Raw genomic sequence first — 25,044 nt, 5'->3', positions numbered from 1 at the left:
TTTAAAAACATATATTAATAATTTATTAATATATTTATATATCTATATATATTGAAACATCTTTTAATAGATAAGTTTTAAAAGAATTTTATTCTTAATAATAATTTTTTATTTTCTTTTTTATTACTGAATAATTTGTAATTACTATTATTTTAATTTTGATAAGAGATTATATCTCTCTTGTAATAAATAAACAGCGTATTAAGGTTAAACATTTTTAATTTTCTTGATATTCTTTTTTTCTATATCCTAAATCTGTTTAACTTAAAAGAAAATAGTGTTTAAAATGAAAAAAAAATAGAACTATATATTTCTGTTTTAATCACTTTTTGAGTTTAAAAAATTTATATGTAAATGCATGTATTCTTTTCTTTGATACACTGGGTAAATAATACTATTACTATGGTCAAAATAATTTTCATTATCAATTCAGATCTTTTCAATTTTTTTTCTGACCTAATAGTAAAAATAATTTATTATTATTCTTCATCATAGTTATATATAAATATTGATTTGGAATTAAAAACAAGAGGTTGGAAATCGAGTAATAACTTGATTTTCTTTTTAAGCACCTATTAGGATTTTAAAAATTTACATTAAGTTGAACTTTATTCTAAGATCACTTCATTATATAAAAATAGAATTAAATACATAATAAGTAACATTAGAAGTAATTTATACGGAAAAATATAATACCAATTAATCATTTATATTTATTTTAATTTAAACAAAACTTAAGATATATATAGATAAAAAATGAATATATAATGAATATAGTCAACGTGCAATACACTTAATATAAAATACTAGCAGCATGTAAAAGTAAAGATATTATCTTAAAAGAAATAAAGAAAAAATATAGATAAAAAATAAATATATAATGAATATAGTCAACATGCAATACACTTAATGTAAAAGACTAGTGACATGTAAAAGTAAAGATATTATCTTAAAGGAAATAAAGAAAGAAATTCTCTTTTGGACAGAAATAACCTCAATTTCCCAAATTGGCCAATACAAATACCTTCCATTACCTGTTGTTGTGTCACCACCAAAATTGACCTCGTACATATGTGTCCAATAATTTGATTCGGTGGAATTCAAATATTTAAAGGGATATTCACAAATTTAAAATATAGTTTTCACTTTCAAGTTGTTGCAGGGAACATCAAGATTTAAATTAGGACACGAATAGGTTCAATGACATGCTGGCATGTAAGCAATGTTGAAGGATCGTGTTAAACATGAATAAGAGGAGAGTCGAACAAAAATCCTGAAAATGCCAAGGTTCCCACATGATGATTTTTTTTGTCTGTTGGAGCTTGGAGGAAAATGACAGGTAAACAAATCCCAGTCTCCAATAACATTGCACCCATAAGGAATTTTCAAGAAAAAAGAATCAACAAAATCGAAGGATTCAACATATTCAAACCAATCACCATCCTTGGGGCAAATTATCAAAATATATGAAAACCAATTATTACAAGTTCTCGAATCTCAATATGAAAATTGACAAACAAGTTCACTATAAAGTCACCTTTAAGGAGCTCAGAGACCTAAACCAAAACCTGAAGGTTCAATATTTCTTATCAGTCAGGTCATAATATAGTGTTAAGTTCCAAAAAACGAACTCCAACTCCTACATTCATCTCGGCTAGTAATTACAGTAAGAATTAGAAAGGCTTTCTCTGCTTTCAATTCTAAAGTCCAAATTAAGAAAGACGTAAATCACACCAAGAAGACACCTCACTTGCTAATTAATACTGAGATTTGCTTAACACATATAGAAAACACTAGGGCCACTATGATGAATGCATAATCGTGGTAGATCATGAACCATGTGAACTATCCAATTCCATAACCTAACTTGGGGAAGACCAGCATGTTTCAATCATACGTGCAAGAGGTAACATTGACACAGAGAACATCATTACTTTCCAATTAATTGAAGCCAACGCCCTAATTTGGGTTAGTTCAAATAATTTTGTTAAGGGGGGAAGAGCTCTAATCTTTCAAACTTTTTATTAAAAGATATGGAGCAATCCTATTTTCTTTTCTACAAAAATGTGCAGGAATATGACCCATGGAAAACTATTCACTAATAATGAGACCTAAAAATAACAGAGTTGAGTCCATGTGTTAATTAAATAGAGGAAAGTTTGTAGTTTACCCGTCCGGCTTGTAGAAATTTGTAACTTTGAATGTTCTGAACAACTCCAATTTACATGCATAGCAATCATGAGAGAAACAAGCAAAACTAGCACTTCAATATCAAACAGATAAGCATTAATGTACTACTAATGATGGAAACTAGTTAATTATGGAATATCAGTGCCAAAAGTAGTTTAGGGCTCGGCTCCAACCAAAACGGTAACTTATATACAAGCATCTTCAGATTCTTAATTTTCGCTGTTTAATTCACTAAAAGATGAAAAACATAATCTCTTTGGGATCCACTTCTATATATGAACTTAAACCATTACAAAAAGTAGGGTTCGAACTCGAATGACGACAGGTAGTATGATTCTACAGTCCATGCTGCTGGTGGAAAAAGTGAGATGGGGTCCATTGTAAATTCTACAGAAGTAAATGAATACCATCATGGAGAAATTGAAATTCAACCAAAAGATAACGATGAAGAAGACTTCTTAGAGAGGACTGCAATAGAAAGGAGCAGCAATGAGGATAGGAAACGTAAGCAAAGTGGACCAGAAAGTAGTTAAGGAACTTACATTCTTGGGTTCCAATTAGAGGCCCAGATTTGGAAAGTACAAGTTCCCTTAAAAAATCAATGGTTTTCTTTTTATTGTTCTCTCACTTTATTTAACCAAGGTCATTCATAAGCAAAAATGCCATCCAGTTATACTGACAGCTACTAATTACTTGAAAAGCAGTGGTCAAACGTATATTCTTGTTCAATAACATGAAAACAAATAAAAGAAAGATAACCGACATTATTTGTAGAAAAAAAAATATTTTTGAAAAATAAGGCACGTGATTCAGCATAAAAATGAAGCTTAGGCATTGAATTAGAAGATACATACATACTTACATGTTAAAAAAAAAAATAGGAAGCAGGAGCGGCCTCTGCCTGTCACTGAGACAGAGATCAACTGGTGCTACTGCTCTTCATAGTATGGTGGTGTTGATTGAACACATAATTCATTTTCATCTGCATCGTTGTCGTCGTCATCATCCTCATCTGCATCTACCCAATTACTAGGGTGTCGTTGTGAAGGTCCATTACCATTAGTTTCTGACCTCTCTGAAAGTGAAAACATTAGTTGTGAAGGTCCATTACCATTAGTTGTAAAAACATTAGTTTACTGCAATTGGGAAATATTGTTGGATTAGCCCCAATAGCAGTTACATGCTAACCTCTAGCTTCTTTCTGATGCTTTTCCATAGGATGACACCTAATATAACCAGCCAAGAAAGTGGAGCAAAAATCAACATATATATTACACGTAATGCAGTAATGTTAATAGAAACAACATAATCAGCAGTTTCTCTATGTTACACTAATCCTAGTTATGTTTTACCAGGTTTGAGGAAAATCAGTTGAACCAATCCAGGAAATACATGCTTCTCGATGATAAAAGCTAAATTCAGGAAGCAGATTAAATAATAACCAAAAGAAATGAGTTCCCTTCTATTTTCCCTCATTTTCCTTATCGTTTCTCATTCCTTGTGATCCTTCCCACCATTTTTACAATTGATCCATATTTTTGGAGAAGCCGTATCTTATTGTATCTTCCTACGTTACACCATAAACAGAGTCTCCATACCTTGATTTCTATCCAGCTATTCAAAACTTTAAATGCTTTATCAGAACTACATCAAAAAAAGAGCGGATACACATTTTGCTACCAACCAAAAGTTAGAGGCTCGACTATAAACGGGAACTAAAATAATGCCATCATGTTTTCATGCTCTTATAAGCCTGTGAGACTTCTTCCCATAACATGTGGGGAACAAATGCAAATGCACAAACTCAGAAAGAGGGAGAGGCAATAAGCAAAAGAATTATGGTAAGATTTGTAGCAGTTGAAAATAAAATATACTAAATGAAATAATATGTTTAGTCCACAACCTTGAACCAGCAGGAGCACTTTCTCTAGCAGATGTATCTTTTGATATATGCATCATGCTAATCCTTTGTATTTCCCCCTGTTCGGTAGAATTCAAGTTTCTTTGTTGTTGAGCATGTCTTTCTTCAGTGCCACTGCCACTTCTTGCTGCACTTCCTGCATAAAGTCAAAGAATGTAAATTTTTGGTGCTTATGGTTAAAACCATGAAACTTGGGACATTTACCTGAAAGTTCAGACCAAATTCTGGTGTGATCAGAAGGATGCTCTGAAATATTTGCTCTATTTATCCCTTGTGGTTGCGACCCAGTCCCATTCACAGCCTGACCATGTGTCGTTGAGGCCGCTTGTGGACGTTCTGACGAATTACCTTCATTAAGCTGTGAGATGAGCATGGTTGCAAGAACAAGTGTAGCATCAAAATTTGAACTAGATCCATCATCTAAACCAAATTTTGGAGCCATTAAAATAGGCCTGTATCAGCACATGTATTTCTGAAGATCAAAATCATGTTTCATATGCCAATACATGAATCACAAATAGCATAAGCAAACAGATGATATCAAGACAAGTGCAATGTATGATACATTTTGCTATATGTATTCCAGGTACAATTGTTTCTAACAGAAGATGACATGGCTAAAACTGATTCCTTAAAGCAGGTTGATTGCCACCTCCACTCATTCTTGACTAGCAATCGAGTAAGTTACTTGACAGATCAAGTAATTCAAATATACAGTAACATTATGTAGAGATGAGCACCCATAACATTTCCCAAGATGAGAAATGATGGACCTAGATGCATTAGTTGCCACCAGTATCCATTTAGGATGGACAAATGCAAGAATCTGCATTACTATGAAATACAAGGGAATTTCGGTTTATTTTCTGTGGAGTCCTAGAAGTGTCAAATTAAGCAAGTAAAACCAAATTTGTAAATTCTAATATATTTCAAATCCACCTACAGCCTGGTGTTCTGCTGAAATCCTTAAGCTTGCTTACCAAAAATGGCTGATTAGATAGCAATATTTTTTGAGCTTACATTCTTGGATCTAGAAACCAAACTGTATTTTAGGAATCTGATCCTTATTTAGTTGTGTGATGCTCTGATTTATGACAAAAACAGAAAACTCGTAATTATCACAATCAACCTAAATATGTGCTGGAAGCCAGTGATTAACAGGAAATTTACAAAACGACTAACTTGTCAATGGATTACAATGGAAGAGGACAAGAATGAAACAGGAGATCAATAAAACGGAACAAAAGGTGGGAAAGAAGCATCTTACTCTCCAGCTTTTTCAAAATATAAATGAATGTCCACTTCACAGCCCTCACAGAAAGCGAGGAATGCCTGTAATTTAAGAAACGTTGACATAGGCTCAAATGTCATCCACTAAATAACTTTCTAAACTACTATAAGGCATACCAGAAAACTACAAAACAAAAAATCGCGAGAATAAAAACAAAAATTCTCCATTTAGAAGGAACTGGAGCTCATCAGTTAGTAAAGACTTTATCCAGTTAAGTATAAAAATTGTATACCAGATGTAATGGAAAATCAACATAATCTCATTCTAGGGTATTAGTTACCATACCTTCAATTCCTTCACACCAAATGTCACATCTACAGGGTATCCAGTGTGAGTATACTGAACAAATTCTTCTGCAGGATCTATCCAAAGTTGAGTATGCAGCGAAGAGTCATTCTCTGCAACCAAAGAAATGAATCAGACCTATAGCATTGTCAACACATCAGGAACACTAATCATGAATTGTATGCTTACTCGCCTTTGGTTGGATCTATATAACTTCTAAGTTCAACAGCTTTTCCACCTATTTCACTAGCAGCATCTGAAGGTAAGGAGGCATATTCTGTTGCAATGACAGTAATCTCCTGGAGTGATGATTGAAAATTAGCAAGCAGTCTGTTGAGATCACGAGGCCTCACCACTAGGCTGCTCGGGAATCTTCTCCTATCAAGTGATAAATGTTGTATGTCGGGCTCAACATTGCAAGTAATCCAATAGGCTTTTCTCATACCTGCACAGTGTGTATAGTAAATTTACTTGGAACCTAACAAGAATTAATATGATGTAAGCAGAATATTCAACCAGGACAGGTGCATGATTCATAATTTCAAATCACAATGGAGGTAAGAAAAATTTGCCACCATCAATCACTCTCCTTCTAACCCCATTTACATGATCTGCAGTCTTACTGAAATTGACTAAAAACTGATGGACGCCATCAAAAACATATGAAAGAGGAAAGGAAAAAAGCTCATTGCACAATACACACATGCGCAACACACTTTACCATTGAAGCATTCCAAAGTCCATTGCACTTTTGACGCATCAGGATCAGGAAATTGCACGCTGAGATGATCAATACTTGGAATAGGTGTCCTAAGAACAGAACAAATGGCCTGAATGCACCAAGTCAGCGATGATGAACAACAATTTCCTATTTATTCTATTGAGAAAACAAATAAGTAAACGATGATTTTTTTACCTTCAAAAGCACACTGCATTGGACTTGAGCACCAGAAATTGTATACACATCAAAGAAGCTGGACTTAAAAATAATGGATTGATAGGCAGATCGCGAAGAATTAAGAGTGTGAAATACGAGCTGTGAAAATTGGTAAAAATGACAATAATTAAAATCTTAATCTAACAATTATAATGCGAAATTCTGTACTATAAATTACTTTTTCCCCCAATTTACCAATAACCAAAACAAACTAAATATGATAACATTTCTCAGCCAGAATCCTCGTCTGTGTTTTTTCAAAACCCTAGACTGACCGCACTTGAAATATTTAAAAACTCTGTATTGTAATTGTGATTCACAAACTACTTTATACGCTCAGGTGGAGAATAACTATGGTAGTCATTTGTTTTATGGATCATTGACCCATATCAGTGCAATTCTAACTGAATAAGCAAAGCATATACAAACTATATGAGTGTATACAAGTGCTTATAAACGATTCCCTACCATTACATAACCACGGTCCTCGAACCTTCTATATGTATGTGTTTGGTGAGAGGGAATTCTAATAGAATGAGAAGGGGAAACTGAAGGAAAGTAACGAAGAAACTGTACCTGAGAAGGAGAGGCTTGGATGGCGAGCTCGTTTCCGATACGCGCGAGGCAAGTGATGGACCGAGCGAAGGTCTTGAGTGCGTTTCCGCTAAGACTGAACTCCATTTCTGGATTTTTTTTTTTTTTTTTTTTTTGCCCTTTTCCTTCCTCTGAATGTAGCGAGAAAGTAAAAGGAATATGCTCGTAGAGGATGCTTGCGATGGGATTAGAAATTGGCGGGAAGCCAAACAATTTTCTGAGGCTTCGCGCCTCGCGCCTTGATTTAGACTTCTTTTCTCCTAAACAAGTAATTGACCTGCCCCAAAAACATATGGAATTGCAATCATATATATTTGAATTAATTATTACTCATAGTAATACTAGAGTTTGATTCAAAAGTTAAAATCTAATTTTTTCATTTAAATTAAATTTATGTATTTGTCAGATTTAATTACAACAATACTCCAACCTTAACGTCAACTTTCAAAACTAATAAACTATATTATTGTTACAATGTCAAATTTTATATTACAAAATGATAAATTTTATTTTATTTGTTTTTAAATAAAACCACACTAAGCAACGTAAGAAAAACCTTTTCACGAGTTTGGATATAATATTTACCAATTTTATTAATTAAAAGCTTTTTTTTTTTACTTTATTGGTAATTTGGTTATCAATTCAATTGTTATTTGTAGTTTTAATGAAACTAACACGTTACTTTTTACACGTTTTTTTTATCATTAGGTAAAAAAAATGTCAATAAATAGAATTAGAGAGAAACTACTGTGAACACCAAAACGAGATTAACCTTATGTTAAAAAAATGCAATGATCCTTGTAGAAGTACTAAGAAACAAAAGTCGGATAATTATAGTTGTTACTAATGTAGCTATTTATACATGTTCAAAAGCTCATTTAAAACGCATCAATTATAATTTTTATCACAAATTCGATTAATGTTGTTGATATATCAGTAGTTTATTATTTTTTTATAATTCTAACGGATATAAAATTAACAAAACTATAAAAGTATCTAATGGCAAAAAAAAAAAAAAAAAAGCCTAAACTATAAAAATACCCTAAATTATTAGAGTTGTTGCAAAATTATTCTAAATTGACCTTTGCACCATAGGCACCTTCATTTTAAAATTTAAATATATTAGCTCCCCAAATTAATGTTAGGGTTAATGTTGTGAAAAAAAAAATAATATAATGAGACCCATGTCAAAACCTTGGATTAACAGTTAACTAATCCTAGGGTACTCATAAATCTAAGTTCCAAAATAAGAGTGTCCATAGTGCAAAGGTCAATTTATAGTAATTTTGCAACTAGTCGAATAGTTTAGGGTATTTTTGTAGGTTAAAGCAAAAAAAAAAAAAAAAAAACTATAAAAGTATCTAAAATAATTTAATTGATAAAAAATTAGAGTATAATTATTAAAATTAGTACAAAATTATGTTTTTTATATTTAATTATTAATTTTTACAAACAAGTTTTTTTTAGTGAAGGTCGGACCATAAATTATTTCATATAACATATACCTAATATATATATATATATATATATATATTTTGAGAATAACCTAATATATTAAATTTGTATCCTAACTGAATATAAAACTTTAAAGGTGCAATTATTTGGATTGATACCTATTTCAAACCCTAGGTACTAATGTTTAAATCCTCTAAGATACTCAGTTTTATATATACTTTGTAATTTGTAATTTGTATCATAATATATATCTCAATAAAAAAGATTAAATAATAAAAAAAATGAATTGACTGAACGAACCGGTCATGTAAACCTGCAATAGCAGGTTACAGTGGCAAAAGTTGTAATTTTAAAAGAATAGTAAGGCCAATTTTGTCACACCAAGTGTCAGACATTGGGTAAAATACTAGGGTTTTTGCGGATATATAAATGCGCTAATTGCCTTCTTCACACATTCTGCTGAGCATTTGGTAGTCGTCGTCTCTTCTGGTACTCTTCTCTCCTATCTTGTGTTGTTATCTTCAATTTGTTATATATTAGTTCTAAGTTCTTCTTGCAATGCCTTCTCGTTTTTTATATATTGTTACCTTCGATTTGTTATATATTAGTTCTGAGTTTTTCATGCAATGCTTTATCGTTTTTTAATTCAAATCGATAGATTGATTGTTAAATTAGGTATTTGAGTTAAGTGTTTTCGGGGAACGAAACAATCTTCCAAGATGCAGAACGACGAGGGTCAGAACATGGATCTTTATATCCCAAGGAAATGGTAATACAATCTGTTATCTGTTTTGGTTTTGTACGAGCTATTATATTTTTTTTTTCACGAATTGGTAGTTTAACCGATATTTGGTTTCTCGTTGCAGCTCTGCCACAAACAGGCTAATCACTTCCAAAGATCATGCTTCTGTTCAGATCAACATTGGTCACTTAGATGCCAATGGTAACTACACCGGTCAATTTACCACTTTTGCTCTCTGTGGTTTCGTCCGAGCCCAGGTTTTTTCCTTTTGCTTATTTCTTATGTTTTAGTAATTAATTGATTTTTTTCCTTTTGCTTATTTATTGTATTATGCTTTAGTAGTTAATTGATTTTTTGGGATAACACTTTCAGTTAATCGATTTTCTTATTGAATCTATTGATGCGATACATCTTTGAGGCTGTTCATATTGGTTAGATGTTTGTATGAGCAGTAAGTGCTCATGCCATATAAGATATGGTGGGCTGACGTTGTGTTTGAGCTGGGCTTGCAGACTTTTGAATTGCACAGATAGGTGAATAGTTAAACATTGATAAACATTGATAACTCATACTGTTTACCAAACTCCTGAATTGTAGTTAAACATTGATAACTCATACTGTTTATTCCATCTGAAACGAATTTAGAGAAGGGTAGTTGAATTATGACAGTATTTGGCCATGGCCATGATAATTATACATGTTTCAAAATAGTTGGCACATACGGGATCTATCAATAACCAAAGATTTTGTTGTTCGTTTGATTTGCTTATGATTCCTTGGCGAATGCAGTTGCTGTTAAGCCTTTTTGAATGTGTTTGAAATGTGCTTCACATATTTAATAGTGATATTTCGACGGTGTACTTTCCAGGGTGACGCTGACAGTGCCCTTGACAGGCTTTGGCTGAAGAAGAAGGTTGAACTTCGCCAACAATAGATTTAGTTGGAGTATGTTATTTTTCTTTGGACAATGTTTGTCAAATGAGAGAATGTTAACATTTTGATACCTCAGTTGCTGCTTTGGTTGCTTTAGTTATTTGTTAGCGAGGACATATTAATATCTAGTACTTGCATGATTACTTTAATATTGCATTTTAAGTTTTAAAGCTGTCTCGATAATTTGATATGCTATATTTTACTGTCCACTTTCTACCATAGGTCAGCCTTCATGCAATCATCTGAGTTCATGTTTTTTGTTTCTATGTTTTGTGGAGGTTGAAAATGAATATTATTTGGTGTTGTGCTTATTTTCTTCCCAGGTTCAACATATCTAACAAATTGGTTAGATTTGTAAGCATAGGCTGTTAATGTTAATATGGTTTAAAATACATACTGAGATGAAAGGCATAATGTTCCTTGATTGATAATGACTATATTCTTCCATTGGAACTATGGGTACTTTGGTGGCCTTGCTTTGTTTTCCATTGAACTCATTGATGAGTAATGAGTGTTGTGGTGGCATTTTGTTCAACATTGAACTCAATCTCGTTTTTGCAATCGTTTTACTCTTTTACCTTAGGGAGCTTTTCTGTTTTCTGTATGATGTATATAATCAGTTCTGGGATAAATGCAATATTGCTTTTGCACTAGTCTTCATGAATTCATTATCTGCATATCAAATGACGCATTTAGCATTTGGCAAACGCTTCCAGATATGGTTTACAAAATTGTATCTATTCAATTTTTTAACCATATAAAATACAAATGCTATTCATAAAAGATAGCTAGACGATAGCGACGCCAATTTTATTTATAGTTCCCTTGGAGCAACATAAGCCCATCCTTTGAAATTCAACGGTATTAGTCCTTTAAGGTCCGTGTTTCTAGTTCTGAGCCCTCCTTTGGGGTTTGGGACCCTTCATTTTGTGTATGGCGTATGGACATCGATGCCACGATAGTCAAGATTCTTCATTGATAACCTTGTATTATAACAATCTACTAAAATCCGGTTAAAGAAAATATTAACTTGATACTGACAAGAAAATTTCATTTAAAAAAATTCATATGTTCTCCCAGAACTAATTTGGATTTAATTGTTAATTGAGAAAGAATAAGAATTCCCTTCTCCCATTTATATTTTCTAGTCTTTTTGTCTGTTATAATCCTTTACAATCTTGATTTTTTACTCGCTATTATTATTACAGTTATTGAATCTCGATGGCTGACTTTCCAAAGACAAAAATTCAGAATTTTAGACTTAAATACCAACATAATATTTGTCAATCTGAAATTTCATATTTGTTAGATATGAAATTTTATGTTTTTAAAAAAAATCAATTATAATAAATTATTTAGTAAATTAAATATATTATTTTTAATTTAATTTTTTTATAAAATTTATTAAATTATAATAATAATTATTGATCATATACAAACGGTGAATATGAACAAAAATATTTATTACTCGTTGAAATTATAAACGATAAGTATTTTAGAACAAATTAATTTTTCAATTATACGATAGCTATTAATAAATTAAAATTGTTTAACCTTAATAAAACTAAGTGTGAAATTTAGCAACTTACTCAGAATGTGTGTTCTAATTAAATACATTTTTAGAAGTATAATCACTAATGACAAACTGGACAAAGCAAAAATACAAGATAGAAAGTATAATTACAGAAATCCTTTTGAAGACTCGCATATATATTAATTGAAATACACGTAACGTAAACAATTTATACGTAATCCTGTTTCGTCAAAATGCTTCTCAGACCCGTAGATGAACCCATAGACAATCACTAGGGCCAAGTTTGTCAATATGAAGACCCAGAACACAAACAATTGTCACTAGAATTGGGAGGGGCCGCGCGAACGCAGGCCCCCACTACCACAAATTATGACGTAGGCTCTCCCACTTGGGGAGACCTTAGGACAGCACCCCTTCAAAGTGCAATGAAGGTCACTGACCTAGGCCATGGGCCTTATTGATCACCCATTGACCCCGTCCAGGTAAGTATGGAAATCAGCAGCCCTATGCTTGTTATTTATAGCCACACGCTTCATCTCATCCTTTGTTTCCACCCGATGTGGGATAAGAATTGGTCTTCGTTTACAAGTTAATAACACGGACATAGAGAAATAAATAGGCAGTCTTTTCTTTTCATTAGCCTTGAGAAAAAAATGGACGTTTGGATAAATGATTACACGATTTTTATTTCCATTAGAAAATTATAAAACTAATTCATATTAATTTAACATTATTTATTCTACTATGCATCTTGTAGAATATAACCCATCAGATTCTCTAGCATTTGATGTTAAATCTGCCAATAATATTTAATCAAACAATTAGGAAATTCAAAGCTTATATAAATTCAAGCAATTTGAAATCTTTTTCCATTGAATAAGATTCATTTTTCTTTTGTGATTATACAAAGAAAATTGCATTTCTAAACCTAATTCATAATTTTTTATTTTTTTTTTTGCAAATATTAAGAAACAATCATCTTAATGCTGTTACCAAAAAATCTTTGGGGGTGGGATTGACATATGATATATCCCTTTCAAAAATTATGTTGTCCATTGTTCAATTATTAGCTATCATTTCCTTTTTCATGTCTCCCTTTCTCCTATCCTTGTGCATTTCATCTTTTGAATTTCTGTACGTACTATTTCTCATCACGCCTCCACATCATGAACAAGAAGCCAATAATATAATGACTAATTAATTTTAAGTAATAATTACCCACTAAAATCATCTTGATTTAATACTCAACTATATGTAGAATATTAAGTAAGTATTTACTAATTAGTTTACAATATATTATCATAATTTTTTTTACTATTAAATAAGAAATTCAAACCTAAATTAATTGTTACGTTCTACGTATATTTACCACGTACTAGGTTATATCTTAATACGCATAAATTAAAATATTTAGAGAAGAGGTTACTTTTAAATGCAAGTTGCAAGTAGTTAATACTTTTATGGCCTCCTATGTTGCTAGTGCAATTCTATGGAAAAATTATTGTTTGGTAGGCTCAAAACCTTAAATTTTTGAATCTTAACATCTTTTGATGTTTTTGCATATATTAATTAAATGGGTTCAACTTTTCATAATGTTCCCTATGAATGGGATTGAAACAAAAACAAGGGCATGTGTGTGTTTATCAAGGTGCAACTTTTTGGACATTAATAAGTGTAAATAATATTAACTAATTATCTATTTTCTTCATATTATTTTAATTGGGTATGTGGCTCAAAACAATTTCTTTACTGGGCCTTGAGTTTCCTCTTTTTTTTTTTTTTTTTTTTTTTTTTTTTGACATGGAGTTTCCTGTTAGTAGGACATGAAACTTGTTTTTAATGCATGTCCTGTAGTGCACCAATTATTCTTAGGCATACATAACCTTGTACTATAAAGTTAGATGCTATACATTAAACCATGGTAAATTAAATTCTTGGTTGTTGTCAAGATGGTATGTGCTTCCATCATTGTATATTATCTGTCATGACAATCTTCATTATCTTCTTGATTAATTATATCACCACCGTTCATAATCATTTCCATACTTGCATTCCTTTTTTCTTTTTTCCCTTTTTCTTTTCCACGCTATATCCTTCTTTTTAGGAAAAAAAAAAAAAAATAGAGGTAGATATTTTTTTTTCTTCAAAATTTTCAATTGAAATTATATCTTTTTTATTCGTTACGAGACCCAATAGTCGAGAAAACATTTTGAATTACACAACATGAATAATCCTCTTATTTACTTTGAGACCTACAAAATTTCTTTTTTATCGACTAAATTAACTAACTGAACTAACTTTTTTATATATATATATATATATATATAGTGACTTGGGGAAGAAGGTGGATCCAACTTCCAAGTGAAGGAATTAGTGGATCCAAATTCCAACTTCCAGGTGAAGGAATTGGGAATCAAAATCATGTCTCGTGTTTGATTGACTGAACACAAATATGAAATGTACTGTTTGGTTTTTGGATTTAGATTCTCTAAAGAATCGTTTTCATCCATCCTAATAGTTAATCAATCCAAATTCCAAAACCATTTGGCAATTAGAGATTTATGAATTTAATTTACTAAATATGAGATTAACTATTTGTTAATGACATTTTTAATTCATTAATTAATACATTTTAATCATGGTTGCGTGAAAGAAAGCTTTTTAATGATTTAGTAGTAATTTTCTCGGCATACATGATTGGCCTTAAAGAAAATAAAAAATCTTTATATGTTTTGTTCGAAGGACACCTCAACGACGAAGGAAGAATAAGAATCATAAAATAAAAAAACGATGAGATTCTTTGTTTCTAATATATATCATATCTACATCATGCTTGGAATGTCAAATGACCTTCCACTGGCCAAGGAATAAAAATCCAAAGAGACCTTTCTAGATATATTGATAAAGATTATAAAGAGAAGCTTTGGTAATTTTTTTTTTTTTTTATAAATGGTTCTATAATTAAAACCCATTTTAAAATAAGTGGTTTGGATCGATGAAATTTGAAATTAATTTAAATTTTATCATGAAAAATTATGAAACCGAAATATTTCAAATAATAAAAATTTAACTCATAATATAATAGATTATATGCTATTATGTTTAACTAAATAAAATAATTTATAATAATGGAAGAACACTAAAAAATGAAAAGAAAGAAGTGAAATCATAATTGTAGGACCCATTAATTGATAAATTCTCAATTTCCTTATAAGCACCAATGGTTTAGCACCTAATATTATCCCACAGAATTAGATTAATGCACTAAATAAAATCATTAAGTGTCACGACCCATTTCCGTGGGCCGGACCGGCACTAGGGCCCAGGTAAGCTTAAGGCCCCCGAGGCCCGTAGTAAGCCTGAAACACTAAAAATTTACTATCTCAATATAATATTAAACATTTAGTCCATATGATTATGAAAAATAAACCTCAAGATTTTATTAAATCTCGGCCCGAATTTATCGGCTACAACATTCCACAGTTCGGGCCTAATTAACAATGCATCACATTTACAATATGGATTCACATAATTATCTCGTCTATAATAATAAACGATTAAAAGTATACAAATCCTACAACTGCGGAGTCACTAACTGTTAGTATACATAGTAAAATAATTATGGATCTAGGAAAAATTGTTTATTGCCCTGCGCCGAAGAAACATAGCCTAAATCGGATTAAAGGAAAAACCTACTTCCTGAAAAATCAAACAAGACATGTGAGTTTTCTAAGGAGTAATAATTATTGCACAATACACACAGTCACACAAATGTGTACACATATTAATCTAGTCATCCGACTAGTTATATGCTCACGCAGCCAGTCACACAAATGGCATATCACCAGCACTCACAATCATAACATCTTCATATAATCACATCAAGTGGAAATTAGTCAGTGGCGCCACCTGAAACCCCAACGAGCCGTCCTCACACATGGCTCGCCCTCTCATACATGTGCACCAGGGAGCCGATCCCCCATACGGCCAACTGGTTTAATCCTCACTGACCAGTCCTCTCATTGTATTTCCATTCTCTCTTTTCTTTTCCATACCAACAGGAGGCAACCCGGTGGTCTCCATCCAATCTAGATCATCAAGTGCTCACAACAGGAGGCCACCCTGCGGGCTACAATCAAATCTAGATTATCAGGTGCGCAACAACAAGAAGCCATCCTGTGGTTTTCCACATAATCCATATCATCAGGTGCACACGGGGGCGCCGATCTCCCATTTTCTCGGCCGACGGTCAAATATCATATAATATTCGGATCCATATCACAAACCGTCCTCACAAACCCACGGTGGTCCACTTCATCCCAATTCCACACAAACAAAGCATAGCATTATCACAACACAATTAATCAAACATTGCAATCAAATGCAGACATATTAATCAATTAAACATCGTAATGCAATGCACAATTAAACATCCAAAATCAATGCAAATAAATAAATAAATAGTATTAACAATAATCAACAATAATAAAATAAATAACAATATTAACAATAATAATGAAAATAAATAAATAAATATGTAAATAATTAAATGAATAATAAAGATAGTAAATAATCAGAGCACTATATTTATTATATACCAAATTATAGAACTAATCTAAATAAACTTATTAATTATGTTGTTAAATAAAAATTTAGTCTAATTTTTATCAAAATTTCGGCAGCACCTCCCCTAAAAATTGAACTATCTACCTGCTCACATATCACAATATCATTATATCTTTATCAATCAATGCACACAGCCCATCCGTCGGGCAATCAATCAATTTAAAATCCCATCCTCCTTCCATAACAACAATATCAACACTCAACCAAAAATTTACAAACTAATTCTAATAATATCCATATAAGATCATTTATTAAGTCATTAATTAATTAAATTATTAGCTTTACGGTAACTAATTTGTTAAACAGCTAAAACATATTTTTAACCATCACTAATTATAACTACTACCTATTCAAATTCGATTTTTATATCAATATCGAAAATGGCTAGGCCTCCCAAATCTTAATTTATCAAATTTCGATTCTAACCGTTAACCAACTAAAATTCGCCTTACTTCTCTTATGCACAATCGGCTAGTTTTGAACTAATGGTTATCTAGTTAACTAATTAACTAATTCTAATTTATTCTTTCTCCTTAAATCACCTAATCATAATAATAATCATGTAATTTATTTGACAATGTTCTAAACTAATTTACAATTACATTATTCTAAAGTCCTAAACCAGTTAACAAATCATGTTCGCTATCCAAATACGCACACTAATCAATCTAATTTATTTACAAAAGACTATAAATGTTCATATATTTTTAAGTTAATCCAATAAGTTAATTTCTTGTTATTCAATTTAGTCTATTTAATAACTCAATTAAATTCATTAATCAATTAATTCTACATATATAAAAATTGAGAATTGAGTCTTAGAACGTACCCATTGGGAATCGGGCGACGATTCCATGATCAGCGCGAAGAGAAGAGGATTCTGTCTCTCGGGGCCTCACCGGAGTGCCGCCGGCCGGTCACCGGACCGCCACCGCCGACCGCCGTGCACGGTGGTCGGAAAATCGAACTTGCCTGAAACTGAGCACTCTTTACACCATTAGACTCGTTTTTCTGCCAGAAGTCCGATTCCGGCGTCGGTTGAGCGAGATCAGTTCCTCTCGTTGGTTGAAACGGCTCGCCAGGGCATAGAGTCGCCACCAACGTTGCTGCCAATCCATGGAAGAGAGTCGCACTCGCCTGAATCGCAAGCCGGAGAAGGAGGGAGTGAGATCAAGCGTGGTCTGTGGCGAACTCGATGGCGCTGAGTTATGGCGCTGCTGTCGTGATCGAAGGAAGAGGGAGGAGGGGCTGTTGCGATCGCAGCTTCCAGCGACAGCCTTTCGCGTTAGAGTTGAACGGAGAGGCGCTGTGACAAGACCGGACTTGCAGCGGCGAGGAGACATCGGCGAGAAGCTCAGGTGGCTGGATCCGGAAGGGAAGGGGAGGAGTCGCGCGCCTGGAGAAGAAGAAGGGAAAGAAAAGAAGGAAAAAGAAAAATCTAGGACATTCCGGTTTGATTCGGATCGGTTCGGTCCGATTTAGTGATTTGGTCTCATTTGTTTGGTTTGCAGGTTTTTTTTTTTTTTTTTTTTTTTTATTTATTTATATATATATTTTTTTTTTTCAAGCTGTTTGTGTGGTTTTCGAAAGGTCAATTTGGTTTTAAAGTCCAGTTCGATTTATTTTAATTATTTAGTTTGGTTCCATAATATTTTCTCCATTTACTCAATATTAATAATAAAAATATTAATAGTAACAATATTTGGTTTTAAGATAATTAATTCATACATATTCATAATAAGTTAAATTAAGGGGTTTCGTATTATTTCTCAAAAATTTTAATCATTCTCAAATCGACAATTCCGATGATGTATTTGGGCTTAGGCCCAACTCACAAACTTGGGCTCGAATTGAGATTGTTTGATATATATAGCCCAAATAGTTGAAAGTCGATATTTTTGATTTATTAAAAATTCGAAAGTTTTCGAAAATAAAAATTCGGGGTGTTTCAATCTCCCCCCCTTAAGACAATTCGTCCTCGAATTGAAATCTAACAGGAGACGGTAAGAATGGATACATAGGGAATTCAAAGTCATAAGAAATTACTTCCATCACTAGGGAGATAGCTCAAGAGTGGATAATATGAACCGAGGAAAGAAAAATAGTCAGGTATTCTAATTGTAATTCTATCGCCAACCATCCTATTTAGTACCTCCTAGTTAAAACTTACAAGAACTTGAGTTCATTACCTAAATCTCCAATTACTATTTTCAGTCAGCTACTGAAATCTTTAGAAAATCTGTCTTTAAATAAAACTTTTACAATAAAACCGGATTTATCAAGAAGATGCATAATATATGTCATCTATTTTTCTTAAAATTATATAATTTCCTTTGAAGATTTAAATTTTCATTAAGCATTCCTTTATGAAAACCTAACATATAGTTTACAAATACAAAACGACTGAAATTTAATTTACTTATAATAATAAGATTTAACTCGTTTAATTTACATATATTATTACTAAAACTTTTCTTTAATCAAAAGTTCAGAAACCACTACTTTAATCCATAACTTTAAGAAAAAATCGTCTTGTAACTTTCATTGTCTATTAGTATCACAGGGCGACTTGGGCTCACTCTCTTAGTTCTACCTATATGTGTCTTGTTTTCCCTATAATATTCTTATTATAGATGGGTGCAATTATTAGATAGCTCATGATCTAATGACCTCACTGTACCGCCAGTTATCATGCCTCTATAAAGATTTTTAATGCTTTTAACTTAACTATCAATTTCGCTTTAACTTAATCTGTCAAGTTGCCCTAAAACTTATCAATAAAATTGATTTTCGTAATAACACCTTTTGCTAATTTACATTCCAGCTCTCTTAACTCTTTCTTTCTAATAACCCTCCTTTCCACCTATGTTGCTTATCAGTCCACTATGAAGATGGTAGAGTACTCTTATTAATTATTTCGTCTGTTAATTATCGTTAATCGTGATCCATCTAATCACCAACATTTCAATCTAAAACTTATTACTCACTCTCAATATACGCTTTCATCTAATACACAGCAATACTAATGTCTTAAGTCCTAACCTAATGCTATCCTTTCCATTTATTTTGCAACCTAGCTTCTAAACTAGAATTGTCTCCTCAAACCTTTCCAATGTTTATGTTCTTACTTAGCCACTAACTGTCTACTTTACTTAATATCATCATCACCACTTGTCTTATTCTTCTTTTCAAATCTTTCTAATTTTACTATCCTCATAATCATTTCATTTTATGATCTAATCCAATTGGCCCCGTGATATAAATAGACAACTTTTAAAAATAATTTTCTATATGAATAATCAATTTCACATTATTTATCATAACACAATTTTGAATTCAAAATTAAAATGGGGTTTTAAATTTAAAATGTCAGGTAAATAAAATGAAAACAAAAATAAAAGGTTTATATTTTTTGAATAAACTCTAAAGAAATTCAGTAGCTGTGTTGAAAACTAGACACAAATTTCTAATTACCTCAAAGTTATTATTTATGTTCAGGAATCTACCATACCAATAAAAATCCTGCTTATTTTCTACACTATCCTACTCACTGACAGGAATAGAGTTCACATGAAAAGTGGTGTACTGGGTGATCAGGCCAATCCACCACCATCAGGTATTACTCTATTCCCTAGCCTAAGGGTTGATACCAACTCTAGCCCCTATAGGTATTGCGATGGATTTATCTTATTGTCTATTTTTCACTTCAAACCTCTAATTACTTCCTTCGTAATCATAGATCTACGCAATAAGTGTGGATTTTCCCACCTCATAGGGTCTAGTGCGTCCACCATCCCTAGGGAGGAAAGTCACAAAGTTTCCTTCCTTATGTTGGTTACGGCCGATCCCAACATAAAGAAATTTCCTATACTCCGCAGTTGTGTCCTAAAACCTTAACCTAAGCTCTGATACCAACTTTGTCACGACCCATTTCCGTGGGCCGGACCGGCACTAGGGCCCAGGTAAGCTTAAGGCCCCCGAGGCCCGTAGTAAGCCTGAAACACTAAAAATTTACTATCTCAATATAATATTAAACATTTAGTCCATATGATTATGAAAAATAAACCTCAAGATTTTATTAAATCTCGGCCCGAATTTATCGGCTACAACATTCCACAGTTCGGGCCTAATTAACAATGCATCACATTTACAATATGGATTCACATAATTATCTCGTCTATAATAATAAACGATTAAAAGTATACAAATCCTACAACTGCGGAGTCACTAACTGTTAGTATACATAGTAAAATAATTATGGATCTAGGAAAAATTGTTTATTGCCCTGCGCCGAAGAAACATAGCCTAAATCGGATTAAAGGAAAAACCTACTTCCTGAAAAATCAAACAAGACATGTGAGTTTTCTAAGGAGTAATAATTATTGCACAATACACACAGTCACACAAATGTGTACACATATTAATCTAGTCATCCGACTAGTTATATGCTCACGCAGCCAGTCACACAAATGGCATATCACCAGCACTCACAATCATAACATCTTCATATAATCACATCAAGTGGAAATTAGTCAGTGGCGCCACCTGAAACCCCAACGAGCCGTCCTCACACATGGCTCGCCCTCTCATACATGTGCACCAGGGAGCCGATCCCCCATACGGCCAACTGGTTTAATCCTCACTGACCAGTCCTCTCATTGTATTTCCATTCTCTCTTTTCTTTTCCATACCAACAGGAGGCAACCCGGTGGTCTCCATCCAATCTAGATCATCAAGTGCTCACAACAGGAGGCCACCCTGCGGGCTACAATCAAATCTAGATTATCAGGTGCGCAACAACAAGAAGCCATCCTGTGGTTTTCCACATAATCCATATCATCAGGTGCACACGGGGGCGCCGATCTCCCATTTTCTCGGCCGACGGTCAAATATCATATAATATTCGGATCCATATCACAAACCGTCCTCACAAACCCACGGTGGTCCACTTCATCCCAATTCCACACAAACAAAGCATAGCATTATCACAACACAATTAATCAAACATTGCAATCAAATGCAGACATATTAATCAATTAAACATCGTAATGCAATGCACAATTAAACATCCAAAATCAATGCAAATAAATAAATAAATAGTATTAACAATAATCAACAATAATAAAATAAATAACAATATTAACAATAATAATGAAAATAAATAAATAAATATGTAAATAATTAAATGAATAATAAAGATAGTAAATAATCAGAGCACTATATTTATTATATACCAAATTATAGAACTAATCTAAATAAACTTATTAATTATGTTGTTAAATAAAAATTTAGTCTAATTTTTATCAAAATTTCGGCAGCACCTCCCCTAAAAATTGAACTATCTACCTGCTCACATATCACAATATCATTATATCTTTATCAATCAATGCACACAGCCCATCCGTCGGGCAATCAATCAATTTAAAATCCCATCCTCCTTCCATAACAACAATATCAACACTCAACCAAAAATTTACAAACTAATTCTAATAATATCCATATAAGATCATTTATTAAGTCATTAATTAATTAAATTATTAGCTTTACGGTAACTAATTTGTTAAACAGCTAAAACATATTTTTAACCATCACTAATTATAACTACTACCTATTCAAATTCGATTTTTATATCAATATCGAAAATGGCTAGGCCTCCCAAATCTTAATTTATCAAATTTCGATTCTAACCGTTAACCAACTAAAATTCGCCTTACTTCTCTTATGCACAATCGGCTAGTTTTAAACTAATGGTTATCTAGTTAACTAATTAACTAATTCTAATTTATTCTTTCTCCTTAAATCACCTAATCATAATAATAATCATGTAATTTATTTGACAATGTTCTAAACTAATTTACAATTACATTATTCTAAAGTCCTAAACCAGTTAACAAATCATGTTCGCTATCCAAATACGCACACTAATCAATCTAATTTATTTACAAAAGACTATAAATGTTCATATATTTTTAAGTTAATCCAATAAGTTAATTTCTTGTTATTCAATTTAGTCTATTTAATAACTCAATTAAATTCATTAATCAATTAATTCTACATATATAAAAATTGAGAATTGAGTCTTAGAACGTACCCATTGGGAATCGGGCGACGATTCCATGATCAGCGCGAAGAGAAGAGGATTCTGTCTCTCGGGGCCTCACCGGAGTGCCGCCGGCCGGTCACCGGACCGCCACCGCCGACCGCCGTGCACGGTGGTCGGAAAATCGAACTTGCCTGAAACTGAGCACTCTTTACACCATTAGACTCGTTTTTCTGCCAGAAGTCCGATTCCGGCGTCGGTTGAGCGAGATCAGTTCCTCTCGTTGGTTGAAACGGCTCGCCAGGGCATAGAGTCGCCACCAACGTTGCTGCCAATCCATGGAAGAGAGTCGCACTCGCCTGAATCGCAAGCCGGAGAAGGAGGGAGTGAGATCAAGCGTGGTCTGTGGCGAACTCGATGGCGCTGAGTTATGGCGCTGCTGTCGTGATCGAAGGAAGAGGGAGGAGGGGCTGTTGCGATCGCAGCTTCCAGCGACAGCCTTTCGCGTTAGAGTTGAACGGAGAGGCGCTGTGACAAGACCGGACTTGCAGCGGCGAGGAGACATCGGCGAGAAGCTCAGGTGGCTGGATCCGGAAGGGAAGGGGAGGAGTCGCGCGCCTGGAGAAGAAGAAGGGAAAGAAAAGAAGGAAAAAGAAAAATCTAGGACATTCCGGTTTGATTCGGATCGGTTCGGTCCGATTTAGTGATTTGGTCTCATTTGTTTGGTTTGCAGGTTTTTTTTTTTTTTTTTTTTTTTTATTTATTTATATTTTTTTTTTTTTTTCAAGCTGTTTGTGTGGTTTTCGAAAGGTCAATTTGGTTTTAAAGTCCAGTTCGATTTATTTTAATTATTTAGTTTGGTTCCATAATATTTTCTCCATTTACTCAATATTAATAATAAAAATATTAATAGTAACAATATTTGGTTTTAAGATAATTAATTCATACATATTCATAATAAGTTAAATTAAGGGGTTTCGTATTATTTCTCAAAAATTTTAATCATTCTCAAATCGACAATTCCGATGATGTATTTGGGCTTAGGCCCAACTCACAAACTTGGGCTCGAATTGAGATTGTTTGATATATATATAGCCCAAATAGTTGAAAGTCGATATTTTTGATTTATTAAAAATTCGAAAGTTTTCGAAAATAAAAATTCGGGGTGTTTCATTAAGGGTATGATTGAAATGGATTTGGCCAATGTGCACTAAAAATAAAATAATCTTCAGATGTGTAAATAAGTTCAAAACAGTCTAATCAGAGTCAAACAGGAGTAAATAGAAAAGCAATATGTTTCTGACTTTAACATGAAAATGCAAGATGCATGATTTTCTTTATTTTGTACATCTTTACCCTAATTTATAGACATTTGGGAGAGAGGTACAAAAGATGGGAAAAGGACATATGCAATAGGACATACACTTCATTCAAAGGTAGTTTTAGTGAAAGCAAGAGCTTTCTAAAAAGACGTTTTTTAAATTAAAAAAAAAAAAATTGTAATAGGAAAATTTGCCTCTCTTACCCACATATACCCCAAAATGATGGGGAGTTATTTTAAAAGAGCCAAGTATTACAATGTTAGTGCCTTTAACTAAATTCTTTAATTAGTGCAAAAAAAAAAAAAAAAAAAAAAAACCAACAGTCTATTTAATAAAATTAGCTGTTTTAATAACTATTAACTGTTTTAATAGCGTTTAAAGCTAAATAGTTGTTTGAGTAACTTATGAAATGTTAAAAGTTAAAGCTAAATGATATTATGAGTTAGCTTTTTATAAAATAATATTTTAATCTCTAAAAGTTAGTTCAAACGTTATGTTATCAAATACTATAAAAATTAGCGTTTAACGTTTTAATCAGAACTACTTAAAAAACTGTTACTCAACACGGTCTTGATTTTTTTAAGTGAAAAAAAAAAAGATAGTTAAAGAATCTACTTCCAATTAATAATTCAAGCTTTCCAACTTATACTTAACCATCCCAATTGCCTTTTAGACACCTTCTTTGTAGTTAGTGTCACTAATTCTCATTTCTCAATCAAGATTTCCTTTACACATAAGAATTTGTATTTAGTGTCCTTAATTCTCTATCAACTTCTTCTTTACACATAAGAAACAGGGTGTTAGTATGATTTCAAGGGCCCTACAACCCCAACCAAGCTTAACCACCAAAAGAAAAATCACAAAGCACTATGAAACTTACACAGTGGGGATTTCAGAAGTATCAAGGCATTGACAAGTGTCAAATTGGTTGAGTTGTACAAAGCTTTCATAGTCAAAATATATTTTTCATTTGAATTTTTAAGTTCTAACCAATAAAAATTTGCCACATTGTTTATAATGTTATTGTCTTTTTGTATATAAGTACATCCATGTCAAAAACCCTAAAATCTAAATTAACCTTGCCAAGTATATCATTAATCACCATCTAATAAGCCAAATTCCCAAGTCCCAAATCTAACTTTACACATAAGAAAAATAAAGAGAGACAAAGAAG

General features: G+C 32.5%; 2 protein-coding genes and 1 non-coding gene across 7 annotated transcripts; 1 reads left to right on the top strand and 2 right to left on the bottom strand.

Moving 5' to 3' along the window:
• Positions 1-2,292: 2,292 nt before the first annotated feature.
• RAD9 (cell cycle checkpoint control protein family) lies at positions 2,293-7,482 on the bottom strand. 4 transcript variants are annotated; one of them, XR_005176816.2, is made up of 11 exons: positions 7,201-7,482; positions 6,604-6,723; positions 6,409-6,517; positions 5,881-6,132; positions 5,688-5,800; positions 5,379-5,443; positions 4,316-4,563; positions 4,094-4,247; positions 3,379-3,416; positions 3,045-3,265; positions 2,293-2,658 (listed from the first exon to the last, which is right to left on the bottom strand). XR_005176816.2 is itself a non-coding variant. In XM_012233624.4 (10 exons), exons 1-10 carry the CDS (start codon positions 7,303-7,305, stop codon positions 3,120-3,122), a joined length of 1,350 nt encoding a protein of 449 aa, XP_012089014.1. In that variant the 5' UTR covers positions 7,306-7,482; the 3' UTR covers positions 2,884-3,119. The 4 variants fall into 4 exon arrangements, 1 of the variants encoding a protein (XP_012089014.1); XR_002285969.3 differs by having other exon boundaries at positions 3,053-3,265; XR_001047535.4 differs by having other exon boundaries at positions 2,293-2,577; positions 3,053-3,265.
• Positions 7,483-9,061: 1,579 nt separating this feature from the next.
• On the top strand, positions 9,062-10,518 carry LOC105647506 (Ribosomal protein S21e). Of its 2 annotated transcripts, none has more exons than XM_012233625.4 (4): positions 9,062-9,162; positions 9,349-9,442; positions 9,540-9,672; positions 10,284-10,518. In XM_012233625.4, exons 2-4 carry the CDS (start codon positions 9,393-9,395, stop codon positions 10,347-10,349), a joined length of 249 nt encoding a protein of 82 aa, XP_012089015.1. In that variant the 5' UTR covers positions 9,062-9,162; positions 9,349-9,392; the 3' UTR covers positions 10,350-10,518. The 2 variants fall into 2 exon arrangements, with proteins under 2 accessions (XP_012089015.1, XP_012089016.1); XM_012233626.4 differs by having other exon boundaries at positions 9,081-9,162; positions 9,332-9,442.
• Positions 10,519-12,211: 1,693 nt separating this feature from the next.
• LOC119369130 (U1 spliceosomal RNA) lies at positions 12,212-12,372 on the bottom strand. Its single transcript, XR_005176817.1, has one exon. It is a non-coding gene; the product is annotated as a U1 spliceosomal RNA (small nuclear RNA).
• Positions 12,373-25,044: the final 12,672 nt, after the last annotated feature.

This window comes from Jatropha curcas, chromosome 2 (genome assembly GCF_041381405.1).
Source record: "Jatropha curcas cultivar XTBG-Jc1 chromosome 2, XTBG_Jcur_1.0, whole genome shotgun sequence".
NCBI lineage: Eukaryota > Viridiplantae > Streptophyta > Magnoliopsida > Malpighiales > Euphorbiaceae > Jatropha > Jatropha curcas.
This window is presented reverse-complemented; position numbering and strand designations above follow the sequence as displayed.